Source organism: Rhinolophus sinicus, chromosome 7, assembly GCF_057876585.1.
Source record: "Rhinolophus sinicus isolate RSI-liver-muscle chromosome 7, RSI-T2T, whole genome shotgun sequence".
NCBI classification, from domain to species: domain Eukaryota; kingdom Metazoa; phylum Chordata; class Mammalia; order Chiroptera; family Rhinolophidae; genus Rhinolophus; species Rhinolophus sinicus.
This window is the reverse complement of record NC_142507.1, coordinates 38,780,444-38,795,255: the sequence shown is the minus strand read 5'-3', so window position 1 is coordinate 38,795,255 and position 14,812 is coordinate 38,780,444. Positions and strand designations below refer to the sequence as shown.

The 14,812-nt window shown below is 30.9% G+C and overlaps 1 protein-coding gene across 6 annotated transcripts in view; it reads left to right on the top strand.

The window, feature by feature from the left end:
* COL11A1 (collagen type XI alpha 1 chain) overlaps positions 1 to 14,812 on the top strand; it is a 199,717-nt gene that overhangs the window by 87,756 nt on the left and 97,149 nt on the right. For all 6 annotated transcript variants that reach the window (XM_088799462.1, XM_074318647.2, XM_074318650.2 and 3 more), the window contains 13 exons: positions 806 to 859; positions 978 to 1,031; positions 1,211 to 1,264; positions 2,332 to 2,385; positions 2,506 to 2,550; positions 3,791 to 3,844; positions 4,250 to 4,294; positions 4,514 to 4,567; positions 5,217 to 5,261; positions 9,211 to 9,264; positions 10,426 to 10,470; positions 11,781 to 11,834; positions 11,915 to 11,959. In XM_088799462.1, coding sequence (XP_088655588.1) covers positions 806 to 859; positions 978 to 1,031; positions 1,211 to 1,264; positions 2,332 to 2,385; positions 2,506 to 2,550; positions 3,791 to 3,844; positions 4,250 to 4,294; positions 4,514 to 4,567; positions 5,217 to 5,261; positions 9,211 to 9,264; positions 10,426 to 10,470; positions 11,781 to 11,834; positions 11,915 to 11,959 — 657 coding nt within the window. The remainder of the gene's footprint in view (positions 1 to 805; positions 860 to 977; positions 1,032 to 1,210; positions 1,265 to 2,331; positions 2,386 to 2,505; positions 2,551 to 3,790; positions 3,845 to 4,249; positions 4,295 to 4,513; positions 4,568 to 5,216; positions 5,262 to 9,210; positions 9,265 to 10,425; positions 10,471 to 11,780; positions 11,835 to 11,914; positions 11,960 to 14,812) is intronic.

The window sequence follows — 14,812 nt, the reverse complement described above, 5'->3', positions numbered from 1 at the left end:
AAATATGTGTATCAATCTACACAGAAGATACTATATGTTAATATAACATTGTATTATATTGATTCAAGAGAGAAACATTGAGAATTTTTAACTTGTAATCTGACATGGCAAGATGCCAGTCAATAATTTATGTTAGGGATCGTCAATAATTTACATTAGAGATCAAGGATTTGATGGACTTCCAGGATTGTCAAGTCATCCTCCAGTGTTTTGTAGATGATTGAAGAAACGTGTACCAGGCACTTTATTAAATGGTAGGAGTAATAATGGAGAAAAAGACAGAGTTAGTCCAAAACTGCAATAGTTAACACTTTAAAGGGAGATTCAACTGTGAAAAAAAGGCAATTATAATCTAACATGATAAATGAAATAAAAGAATAAATCTCTAAGAGAAGATCTCCAAAATATGAATGGAAAGATGAAAGATAAAGTTTTAGAAACAGAAGAGGATGAGATGGATGAGTTAAGGGTTTTTTCAGTCAATGGAAATATAAAACCTCAAAATTTTGAGAATAAAATGAGTAATTGAGGATTTTTTAAAGTTTATAATAGTGCTTTGTATTCTTTTTGTTTAAATGAAAACCACATGTCTATAAAAACTTCAAAAATAATATGAGTTTTTTTTGCAAGAAGCCATTTAGAAAAATTGATTCTCTCGCTTTCTGTTTTATCTGGACTTTAACATAAGAAATAATTTTCTTGTTTTAAAATGATTAAGGTAAAGCTAAAACCATCTCTCTCAATGTGACTGAGTTTATTGATCAAGAATTCTCCAAAACGAATTAATTCTGGTATTTTGATGTAGGGCCCTCGTGGTGTCCAAGGTCCACCTGGACTAACAGGAAAACCTGGAAAAAGGGTATGTTTGCTTTTCGTTATGTATTTTGAAGGCATCTGAAGCCAACGGTTACTTTGTTTTCTTTTACTCTGTGTTAGCAGGAATCCCTTTTGTTCAGTCATGTTCTTGGCATTATCAGGGTCGTCCAGGTGCGGATGGAGGAAGAGGAATGCCAGGAGAGCCTGGGGCAAAGGTCAGGAGCTCATATGTTTATATATTCAGATCTTGTATGTCAGTTCACCCCTGGAACTTATATATTTTAAAATAGTGTCTTGACATGAAAAAATACGTCACATTCATATTACAGTATAGAGTAAGACTGGAAATGTGATGAGGATACTGATGATGATGATGATGATGATGATTTTACAGGGGGATCGAGGATTTGATGGACTTCCAGGATTGCCAGGTGATAAAGGTCACAGGGTAAGATACACCATTCTGTTACTCTTTACACAGGGATCATACAAGATTATTATGAAATATTTTAGAATTGATACACTTTAGAAAATCAGAAGAAGAAAGTTAATTTAAATATTTGTGAATCCATTTAGTAAATTAGTACATCTACTAGATACTCAAAGAAAGATAAGTAAAATTATATAAGTGATATCAATATAAGTTCTTTCATTAGTTTTAGATATTAAAATACTCATTTTATGCAAACAAGTTAAGGCGAAAACTTAATGTACATATGTGTGGCGAATATAATTACAGAACAAGTATGGAGATTTCATTTTTTGATAATTACCTCAATTTTTTGATAATTAACTCAATTTCTCTCTTATATTTTATGTTTGTAGAAATATATGCAAACAAAGACATCTGTGGGCAATCTATCATTGCTATAACAATATACTGGGCACTGTATTTTATTATACTATATTAGACGATTTATTATACAAAATTAGAGATACCACAAGCAAAATAAAGAATAAAGGTAGGATAACTTTTAGGTAAAGTGGAGAATATTAAAAACAAAAAAGAAAGAAAAAGAAAAGAGAATCCTACAGATGTCCAGCAAGCTATTTAATGTATGCCTACTACATGTCAAGACAAATATATAAGCTTGCTGTAAAACAAAAAAAATAATTCCTTTAGTCTTCTAGAGTTGTGCTGATTTAATATGAATTATTTTAGAAGCAGAAAAAAATTAAATTAAAATCACCAAAGTGTAGTTTTCATGTTTAAAACAGTCTTCAGCAAAATGTTTTTTAATGGTTTAGCTTATAATAATTCAATGTCTGAGAATTATTTTAGCAATTTAATTTAAACCTTTTTGTTTTTAAAATTGAATATTTTCCTAGCCTACGAAGATGTAGAGCTGGTTAATGTAAAATTATGATTTATCTATGAAATGCTCTGAGGACAGCAAATAAAGCATATGTTTTTCCTGTCAAATGTTCTGTTATATTTGGTAGGAAAGCTAGAGAGTAGACTTATAAACATTTTACTTTATTTGATATTCTAATCATATTTTATTTATTTAATAGGGTGAAAAAGGTCCCCCAGGTCCTCCCGGCCCTCCTGGCGAAGATGGAATGAGGGTATATTAAACTTAATTTTTTTAAAAGAAATCTTTAAAATTAAAACAAAAGAGAACAGAATCATGTTGAAATGATACGGTCTTTAATTACGTTACCCTCCCATTCATTTTGAAATGACAGGGAGAAGATGGAGAAATAGGACCCAGGGGTCTTCCAGGTGAAGCTGTAAGCAACTCTCTTTTTAAATTATACCCTGTTTTGGAGGAATAGTGACTGGTGTTACACATATAAAGTCAATAATAAACTCAGGTGACTCTTGCAGTCTTACCTAAGTTAACCAGGCAATTGTTATGTAAAAAGTAAAAATTGAAAGAATACATAGAGCTTTCCTTGTGTTATAGAGGAAGTCTTAGACAATTGAGAGAAAAGATATTTAAAACATAACATCTTGTCAGGCAAAAATCCTTATCTAGTTTTTGTTGCTATTTCTGGGTTTTGTTTCATTTTTTTATATCAGCAATAGCTCCAGAATCAATTTATGTATTTAAGATAAATGAATCTTATTACCAAAAGAAACAAAAAATGAAGTGCTCAGTATGCTAGATATAGGATAAAGTGTGCTAGATTGTATTATTCTTTTCCACTGAATTTTAAAACTGAGAAAACTGAATTGGGAAGGTTTACCCAATGTAGTTAATCAAAGCATCAAATCAGAAATAGGCTTCCTAATTTCAGTCCTAGTTTGCCACACTATAGAGCCTGTCAACTCAAAGGCATAAAAATAGTATCTCAAGCAAATATGAGAGACAGTAACTTCTTGTATTGACTTTTCTAAAGGAAAAGAAAGCAGAGCAGATGGAGGAGGGCAAAAAAGAACAGGAGACAATTTGATTAAGTTTAAACAAAAATAAGCTTTAAAAAATCTTTTCTCAAGAAAATGGTTTCTAAATCTGAGTACATAGTTATCCAGCTGTTTGTTTCTTTCCCTCAGTCAATATTCTCTCAAAATGGAAGTAACTGAAATGTAAAACAAATGAGAATCAGGGCATAGTCTATCTGATTGAATAACAAGATTTAGTAAGTTTCAGTGTTGCTATTCAAATCAGAAATGATACAAAAGTAGCATATTTAAAGAATTAAACTATTTCCTGTTTTTAAAATTTCCCAAGTGATTCATGGGTAAATTTATAGAATCGAAGGTGCACAATTTGTGTACTAACAACTTACTGGCTTTTGATCAGTATAAACACTAGATATTTGCATTACACAGAAGTGGTATTTTAAACACCACTCTCAGTGTGTTAAGAGATGATGTACTGATATTTTTACTCTAAACATTACACTAAAGGTTTTTTGGGTTTTTTTTAGAGGAAGAGGCATATTTTGAGGGTATTTCTTATTAGGACATGCTTTTTCTTTTCTTTCTTTCTTCTTCTTTTTTTTTTTTTTTTTTTTTTTCTTCTAGGGTCCTCGAGGTTTGCTGGGACCAAGAGGAACTCCAGGACCTACAGGGCAGCCTGTAAGTATTGCTGAATATTTAGGATTTTCTAGGGAAAGCTTGTTGCCAGATTCTTTAAAGCCCGGAGGCTGTGAAAGTTTTCTGTAGACAGCCAAGTGTTCACTGAACTGTTATATTTTAAGACCTAATGATGTTGCCTGTCAGTTTAACTGATCTCTTCCTTTTAGTTTATCTATTTTAATGCTTCGTATCAAATTCCTAGCACACAGTGGAAAACGCTGTCTCCAATGTGGACATAGATTAGAGTTTGGATTTTGCCTTTTTTCCTGATTTTCATTAAATCCTAAAATGATTTTGTCATCCTAGGCTAATAGATGTCATGATATTATGAGGTTAATCTTTTTGATTTTCTGTTGTAGCATCTAAACTTATTAACATCCATACATATATTTTTGTTTATTGTAGGGTATTGCAGGTGTAGATGGCCCCCCAGGACCCAAAGGGAACATGGTATGTAGAAACTATCCATAAAATAACTCATTTCTGCAATCTGGGTACTATCAAACTGCTGTCATTGCTCAGTATTAGCTTCTGCTATCATTAATTTTTTGCAAGATTTTCCAGATTTTCTATAGAGGAAACTAGTGTGGAGATTATTTTTCAATTGAGAAGAAAAAAACCTGTTATGTGAAATAGCTCTATTAAAGACTCTGTATTTTCCTATGGCAGGGTCCCCAAGGAGAGCCTGGACCTCCAGGTCAACAAGGGAATCCAGGAACTCAAGTAAGTCTAAGCCATCGCAGCTCCCCTGTGATCAGGGGGTAAGGAGGTATCTCTACAGCAAACTGACAGCCTCAGAATTTTCTCCATAGAACTAAAAACGTTTGCAATGTGAAAGTAGGAAGGCAATTCTTTATTTTTTTTCCTTTGAAAAAAAATGAGCAAATGTCCTAAGGCTTCCTTCTTCCAAGAGAAAAATGAGTCATTCAGTGTTCATGGAATGCCCGGACGAACAGCCACACCTGCAGGAAGGTTCTGAATAGGATCACATTACAGCCCCATTGCCAAAAGAGTAGCTGTGTAAAACTGCTCACCATGTTCCAAAACCTTCTGGAGTGCAGGGGATACACACACACACACACACACACACACACACACACACACACATATATGTATATATGTGTATATATACATATATACACACACATATATACACACACACATATATGTATATATGTATATATACATATGTACACACACATATATACACACGCATATGTATACATACATATATACATATATGTGTGTGTATATGTATGTATCTATCTCACATAACTCATTTCATATGAAATAGAGGCTAATAATTGACTATTCTAAAAGTGTATTCTTGTGATGTGATTCCTGACGTATGAAATAAATTCTTTTACTATAGGGTCTTCCTGGTCCACAAGGTCCAATTGGTCCTCCTGGTGAAAAAGTAAGTTACTCTGTTGTTCTACTCATGCCTGGTGAATAAGTTTGGCTATCAACCTTAGGCAGGTATAGGCCTGCTCTCTGTTTTTGATAAGATATCTAGATGGCTCAGCACATAAGGAATTAATCTGGAGTTATTAAACCATGCGAGTACAACATAAGAAGTCATTCATACATCTCTGAAGTGTAAATTATAAAATTTCTCAGTTGCCATTTGGGTAGCTTCCAAATGTGACATTCTTAGCTATATTAATCTCAGAAAGGTACTGGTATAAGTGAATGTTTTCTCTTTTCTCCTTTTCTTTCTCGTTATTAAAAAAAAAGAAAATGTCATTAGATTTGCTTTTGACCAAGGGTCTGTAGCAAGATCTGATTAAGGGAAATTGTGAAGTTATCCTTGCCACCATATCTTACATTTAGATGACAAATGATGTTCTTGTTAATAATCCAGTGTCTGGATCAAAAGAAGAATACATCTTTAATTAAAGTGATGTCTTTTTTTAACCCTGGACTTTTCTATCAGATTCCCTAAGTAATATTTCCTATACCCTGTAGCTACATCACAATGTTAGCTGATTCTTTCTATTTTTTTTCTTAGTTTTGATTTCTAGGGACAAGTAATTTTTTAAAAAGTTAACCATTTTAATGGGAGCGCAGTTTCATACCATAAAATTTCATTCATTTTTAAGTGTACAAGTTAATGATTTTTAGTATAGTTACAGAGTTTTGCCACAATCAAATTTTTAGCATATTTATACCACCGTAGAAAGAAACCTTGTGTCAGTCTCCACTCCCCATTTCCCCCACAGACCCAGACAACCACTAATCTGTTTTCTGTCTCTAAATTTGCCTTTTCTTAACATTTCTTATCAGTGAAATATATGAATGAATTTATCATATATATATAATCATATGAATGAATATATTATGTGATCTTCATGTCTGGCTCCTTTCATTGGCTTAATGTTTTTCAGGTTTATATATGTTGTAGAATATATCAGTACTTTGTTCCTTTTTATTGCCAAGTGTATTTCATTGATTGAATATACCACATTTTGTTCACTTATTCAGCAGTTGATAGACATGTGAGTTGTTTATATATTTTAGCTATTATGAATAGCACTGCTATGAATATTTGCATACAAATCTTTGTGTAGACATGTTTTCATTTCTTTTTAGTAGCTATTTAGAAGTAGATAGAATTGGTGGGTTACGTGGTGAATTTATGTTTAACATTTTAAGAAGCTTCCAAATTGTTTTCAAAATGGTTGTACCCTATTTCCTTCCTAATAGCAATGTATGAGGATTCTAGTTTCTCCAGATCTTCATCAATACTTGTTATTATTTCCCTTTCTGATCATGGTCATTTTTGTTGGTGTTAAATGGTATCTCCTTGTGGTATTAATTTGCGTTCCTTTAATCACTAGTAATGCTGCACACCTTTTCATGTGCTTGTCGGCCACTTGTATATATTTTTTTCTATATCTTTCCAAAATATATATTCAAATCTTTTGGTAACATTCCAATTGTTATTTGTCGTATTATTAAGTTGTAAGAAATAACATACCAAACTCAAGTGGTCTTTAAAATATTTTTTTTTCTGTGTATGTTTTCTATATGATCACAGTATTAGAGTGCTATTGGAAAATGGCTTGTGAACTTAAGGTGATAGGTCCCATAGGTGATTTGAAATCTCTTTTTAGATCAGAGATTTTAATCTGGGCCACTCATATTTTAGATTAGCTCATCATAACTATACTATATTCATAATGAATTGCACTCTCTAGTGCATGGTGCCTATTAAATTTTCTTTCCATGATTTTATCATCTATGCATTGGATTCCTAAGAGGAATTTGCTCTTAAGGAAAATTGATATTACTGAATTCCCTTTCTTGAGCCAAAGGTAAAATATGGGCCCTGATTCACTGCACTTCTTGTGGTAAGAAGAGCTATTTTAAACACAATTTGCTTCTTTCTCTGCTCTGAACATACCCAGCTTGTGAGTTTAAAGACAGTCTCTTTCCAGTTAAAAGAGAAAGGGAAATATATATTATTTTTATTGCATATATGGTATATATTTTATATTGTACCTATATTACTTTTATTTTCTTTATGATATACTGTGATCTATTTTTTCTGGCTGAAGAGCCTGTCTTTCAGACTTGGTGAATAAGGTTTTCAATTGGATCATGGTATAATCTAATAATTAAATATAATTTCACTAATGGCATGTATTTTTAATTCTCAATAATTTATATATTTTGTCCTAGGTCATGATAGCCTGTACTAAAAATTATATTTGTGATAAAATATTTTAGTTTGTTAACTAAAATGGATAACATAACTATATATTTTTGACATTTTGATAACAAATATACTGAATATTTCCTGTGATTTAATTTATGCTTTCAGAATTTACATAACTCATATTCATTGCTTTAGAAAAACAAATGGTATTGTATAACTCTATGAGCTAAGCATGAAATAGCAAGACACAAAATAAATATTAAAGGCAAGGACTTTAAAGACAAGATATGTATCAGGGTTCATTCATATTGCAACTGTGTCACATATTAATGCTTAATTTACCCACTCTTAGATAACAATAATATTTCATGGAATTGCTTGACTTAAAATGTGAAAATAGTGTGTGTGTGTGTATATATATATATATATATATATATATATATATATATATGTATATATATATACGCATATATATACACACATGATCCATTTCAATGTATATTGCTTAATATAATACATAAAACAATAAATTTTAACCATTTAACTATTTGAATTATAAACACCATAATTAGTGTTTTAGTGCCCAAATTTAGTTCCATTAAATATTTAGTGTTAGATTATTTGACTAAATATCACTTTGCAGAGTGGTGAAGGGGATTAAAACTTTTAAATCCTTTAAATAAGATGCAACTAACCTCAGTTATAAAATCTAAATTGTTCAAGTTAAAGGTTCTTTATTTTGTGTTGTTCTATGGTGATTTAAGTAAGGCTTTCCTGTAGAACTCTGTACTATCAGTGTACATTAAATTAATGATTTTCCTAAACACTCTAAGAATGGAAAAACCCTAAACTATGTCCATAATCTAGGATTGCTGCTCTATCCTTACCCTTTCAATTTTCTCTAAGTCCTGGCTAATAGCTTGACCAGTAAGCAATAATGCCTTGGGCTTTGATGAAATTATTCTCATAAGAATGACTATTTTTCTCCCAAATAAGGGTGTACTTTTGCAATAGTCATTCTTACCATGTTCCAATCTCAGCAATGGTCAAATTAAATGAGATTTTAAACTCTCTGTGGTTAAAAAGGATTTTGAGTAATCTGTTGGATATTTCCTTTGTTACTATTTGTTAGTTGCATATTCGGTGATGTCATTTTTGAATCAAAATATTAAATTTATTTTGTTCATGTCCTATGAATAACTATCATACTGTAACTTATATTTCTTAAAATATTTTAATAATTATTTATGTTTCATCAGTGTTACTATGTAATTATTTGAATTGGCACTTAATATCACTGATGGACATATCCAATGTTTGCTTCTTCTCTGATATAAATCAATGTATTTCTGACCTATATTGTTTTCCTTTTTATTCTGTAAACTCTAGTTTATTGTGGTACACAAAAACTAATTTGTTAATTTAAAAAGACACATTTAGGGCTATTAATAAGCAGGCTAACAATGAGCATGTTTTTGACCTATGTTAAATTTGGTTTTCATTTGTCTCTCTATACCATTTCTTCTACATAAAACGTTTAAAAGTAAATGTTTGTGACTCATATATAAAAGAAAGTGACTCAATAATTTTATTAGTAGTATATTAATAGTATATGCATAATATTTGTACATATTCCTATGTACAAAGTCACTTTCATATTTTTCATTTCTTTTAACGAAACTATTCTCTTTCTCTATTTGGTTAGGGACCACAAGGTAAACCAGGGCTTGCTGGACTTTCTGGTGCTGATGGGCCTCCTGTAAGTAACAGTTATCTGGTCATTAAAATTTTTATGTATTATCTTCGGATATAGATTTTGCATGTGTTTTAGAAGTGATTTTATGAATTCAGTAATAAAAGCAAATTAAGCCAGTAATTAAACATTGAACTCTCTAAAATACCATTTCGTCATGTCACATCCATAATTGCAAAATCTTTAACAAGCTCACAGTGGTCTTTGGATAAACTCATCCTGACGCTCTAAGCCAGAATCTCCTATTTTCCTACCACTCACTTTGTCCTCAGCATACTCTAAACTTTTTCATTGTTACGCCTTTCCTTATGTCCTTTTCTTTACGTAGAAAGTATTTTTCCATCCTCTCTTCCGTTTCAAAGTACTTGTTTCTTGAGAGTCCAGATGATATTCCTCACTAGTCGTAAATTTCCTCAGCCATCTTCCATGAAAATTCCTAAGCCCTCAGGGATTTTCTCCTTTTCTAGAAATACAGCAATGCTCATTATATTCTATCACACAGTAATTAATATTGTAATTATGTAATCTTCACATAATTATTTTTGAAAATTGTTATTATTTACAGTTGTTTTTTTCAAAAAATTGGTATTTATGCTTCTTTTTTTCCTCTTTAAATTACTTACTCAGAACTAGGATACAAAATTTTTCATTCTGCCTCTACCTGTCTTTATTATTAATTGTTATGGAGCTGCCCATTTTTTTATTGACTCCCAATAACTTTTTTATTAACAGCATTAATGATCTTGCTATATTTTCAAATGTCCCGTCCACATACTTTGATTCCCTATTGAAGATGCATGTATGGTTATTTGATCAATATGCCAAATAAAAGTCAGATTGAAATATCTTATGTAAGAGTCTAATTGCGATTGAGATTGAATTGTTGATGAATATTAATATGTATTATGTGCTTTTCCCGAGCTCTCTCAAATACATTAGGTAGTGGATAAAATTTACATCCATCCAATATAAACTTATTGTTTTTCCTTCTAAATGCCACAGTTTCCAATGTTGCTTAAAACCATGTACGTGATGCAAAATGTTCAATTTGTTGTAAAACATAAGGAGTAAGATCTCAATGTTTTGAAAAAAGAAGGAATAGTTTAATAGTATTATAAACTGTCATCAATATTTCATCTTACCAGTATGTATTTTTGTTAAATATAGGGTCATCCTGGAAAAGAAGGCCAGTCTGGAGATAAGGGTGCTCTGGTATGTTACAAAGTATCCATTTAAATGTTCTGTCACCTTATCTCCTAGAGAAAATGCTTTACTGTGATCATCTCTATGATACATATATTTTTCTATGATCATTTAGTGATATGACTATTAGAAAATAAATCCCAGAAAATAATTCATCTCCACCTGTCTTTACTTTTAAAATAAATTTTCTAACACTTAAATATAAATCATGTACCTAGAATTATTTTTTTTACAATATAATAAACATGTCTTAGATAACTAGTTGTGTATTAGCAATTTTATAAATCAGACTGCTTTCTCTGTTTTTTAAAAATATTCTTATGATTAGAAATAAATCCACATTATGCATATATAGTATATGTGGAATGAATGACCATAAATTATAATAATGAAATTGTACAAGAACTATTAAATATCATGAAACTATTTATGTCACTTGAATTTTATTTTTACTTAATATACTTTCTGGTAACCTTTAAATAAGAAGACACTGAATTTTAAGAGCAACAATTATCAAAATATCTAAATAAAATCTTATTCAACATTAATACTATTTTGGATTACAGTAGCAGTGGTAGAATCATTTTTATTTAGAGTTGGATTCTTTTTTTAAATTAAATTTATTGGGGTGACAATTGTTAGTAAAGTTACATAGGTGTACAATTCTGTAATACATCATCTATATATCACATTGTGTGTTCACCACTAGAGCTGGATTCTTATTATGGTTTGTGTAAAAGTAATTGTGATTTAACAGGTTAAAAATAATTGCAAAAGCCACAATTACTTTTGCATCAACCTAATAAAATAGAATTACTGCAGAAATTGTGTATTACAGATGATATATTATTTCCTTTAGTGAGACTAGTGACATGAAGCCAGCTGTGGAAAATATATAATTTTGATCATATTCTTGGTGATGTGAATGCTACAAATCTAAACCAATTTTGGTTACAAATTATGGATCTTCTTGGTTAATCTGTAATTGTCTGTTGCAGACATTGAACACATCAGAATTTTTCAGGTTTAAAAAAAGTTTTAAGTTATTAATTACATAATTATTTACATTATTTTATGTAAGCATATCTTATTTTTAGCATGAACATATGATACGGGGAGTTTGGAATACATAGGGCTAGTAGCATGGTTTGTTCATCATATATGACTTTAGAAACAAATGATAAACTTCCTAAGAAATCTTTACCAATAGTAAAAAAAAAAATAGCATATTCTTGTAGATTATTTGGTAAAATTACAGACTGTAAATGAGTAGCACTTGCAAAGTATTCTGTATTTAAATTGAAATGGGTGTGTTTCAGGGTCCTCCTGGTCCACAGGGTCCAATTGGCTATCCTGGTCCCAGAGGAGTAAAGGTAAATGTTATTTTTTTCCACATTATGTAATTTCAATGTAAAGTATTATGGTCTTTTAATCTTTCTAATTTATTCCATAGGGAGCAGATGGTGTCAGAGGTCTCAAGGGCTCTAAAGGTGAAAAGGTAAAATATAATTTATTTAGGTAATTTTAATTACTAAATATATCTATTATGTCCAAATTTTCAACTTAACAGATACTCCATTTCCAAAGTATAGTAAATGATTACTTATATACCAGGCAATGCAAATCTAATTTTGTACTCTGAATCCTGGACACTTTAAAAAAGTATATTCTTATAGCCTGGAGTGAGAACTAAATTATAGAACAGAAGCAAGGTATGTTATCAACAGAATTAATCTAGCATCACTTTTTTCTTACCTGTATTTAACTTTCATAAATCATAGGGTTGGCCTTAAGAAAATAGATTTGCTTCAGGGTATGTTCAATATCCAGTGATATGCATAAAAAAAGAGTGTTTATTCCCTTCTTTTTCTCTACTAAATTTCCCTAAAGTCATAAATTGAAATGCAGTGCAAAATACTAAATTTAGAAGCACCATAAATCAGTTGGGGGAAGAGGAAATCTTCCTCTGTGATACTGCATGCAGAACCAAAGTATTAACAAGAAGTAAATAATAAAGATTAAAACCAGGCAGAGGTGAGTGAAAGAATGTGGACTCTTATGGAGCATTTATAGTTTAATTGCCTTTGGGCAAAGAACTTAACATTTTTTTCATGTAAATGTTTAATATAACTGTAGAATCTGCAAATCCTTCATTTATGTTGAAATCAAATGGCATTTCTCAGAATTAGTATTGGATTAATCTTTACTAAATGTTAACATTTAAAAAATAGGATTTTATATAAAATGTTGGTAGATTGGGTGAGAAATATATGGAATATAAATTTTGATTTCAAGGATAACTTTATTCCTTTAGTCATAATTGTATCGAAAACACTAAGGGGATTTGATATCAATAAGGAATAGATAACAAGAAGGGATGGACTTATGATATCGATGACAATTTATTTTGTGGAAAAAATAAAAAAGGTAACATACTGAGACATTGTCAAGGTTTGCAACTATATTGTCAGTTCTACTGTATGAAGTGTTATGCATTTTAAATTAGCTCAGCTACTTGGATTTGAATCCCAATTCATCTTGATCATTATAGATGAGCTTCAGGGTATAATGTCTTAGTTGGCAACATCTTAGTGATAGTTCGAACAGTGTTGAACTTGTAATTATCTGTACTTTGCCCGTGCAGTAACAAAATACTGTCTCAGTTTGGAATTTTTCTTAAGACATTTAAGTGTCAATCAAATTTTTTTCTGGAATTAGTGCCTGCCAAGGATTTTTAGGGAAGGTAGTGTTTAAACGGAAGGCATTTAATTGGGGTGGGGAAGTTGTGAACTTCTTGGAAAGACAGGGTGCTTGCTAAATGACAGAGGTAAATAAAATTATTGATGATGAGATATATGTGAAAAGAAACCCACTCAGGAAAAAATAATAGATGTATATTGCATATATGTAGGAAAGAACAACAATTTGAGATTGTTGGTTGTTTTGAGTGGTGTATGGTGTCAAGAAATAAGTAGACACATAGAGAAAGAATTAATATTTTAAATTGGGAGTGAAAAGTTCTGAGTTCTGAGTCTACTTACATTAACTAGACATGTAAACTTTGATTGTTTACTTTTCCAGTGCCTTATTTTAAGTAAAATGAAACATTGTCCTACAAATTCTGTAAGGTATTTTTCAGCTATACCTTTTATTCCATACCATACATTAATCTAGTAGTATATTTCTTATCTAGATTCAAAAAATTTTACATATGTTTCAACGGAAACTTTTTTTATAATCATAAGAATTCTTCCCATATTTAAACTCTGTAAAGAATAATTAAATTCTAATGAATTTTAATGTACATTATTTATTTGTTTGTTTCTGAGTGTGTAATATAATCAACCATTTATCTCATAAGAGATAAAGAAGAATGTTAAAACTATTTTCTTTTTACATGTAACAACACTAATTATTAACTGAAGGTGAAATAGCAAATTAGTACCCTAACTAGTATTAAAATTCTCCATTGTTTAGACTCAGATTCTTGCCTTAGACTTCAAGTAACATAGCCCATTACACCAAGTAGCAGAGGTGAATTCCTCCTTTACACATATTCTAAAACTGTTTTGTTTGTTTTGTTTTGTTTAACATTAATATAGATCTGATAACTTCAGGACTAGAATGCTTAGAATTTGATAGTGTCATTTGTTTTAAAAAAAAGTAATGTATCGTAAGGACATACCTAATAATTTAGGTCATCTAATTTATTTCTTTAATTATGAATGTATTGAAAACAAAGGTGTGACAGAAATAGCAACTATTTAACTATGTTTCCTCTTAAAAAACAAAAACAAAAGTCTGCCTGAAAAGAATAAAAACTTACCGATTTTTAGACATAGTGTGCAGTTTTCTAAACTAAACTTGGCAACTGTGTAATTACCTTTCTCTCTAGGGAGAAAGTAATGAAGACAGTAGTCAATAGGAAGTTAAGTGGGCATTTGCAGCTTTTAAGTCTCTGCTATTGCCCAAGTGCATTCAGTGCAGCGAGACTCTTAATTCCATAAGGCTACTTATGGCCTGGATGTTGAAAACATCTGTTTTTGTCTTAAAGGAAACTTCTATACCAATCAGAATTCTTAGGTTTAGGTAAGATACCAGTTTGGATCCCTTTTCCAAGGTTAGGTCTCATATACCCATAATTACCTGATATTTTCTGGATATGGAAGTATGTGTGCCAATCTTTCTAGTTCTGTTCCTATATGGGCCTGAAATGTCCTTTCCACAAACTCTGCAAGTCATATCCATTCTCTAACTACTAATTAAGATACCTGCTTTCCCATCAGACCTTCTCCACTTCACTTCTTACTTCAACACCATCTCAACTAGCACCAGCACCACCACCACCACC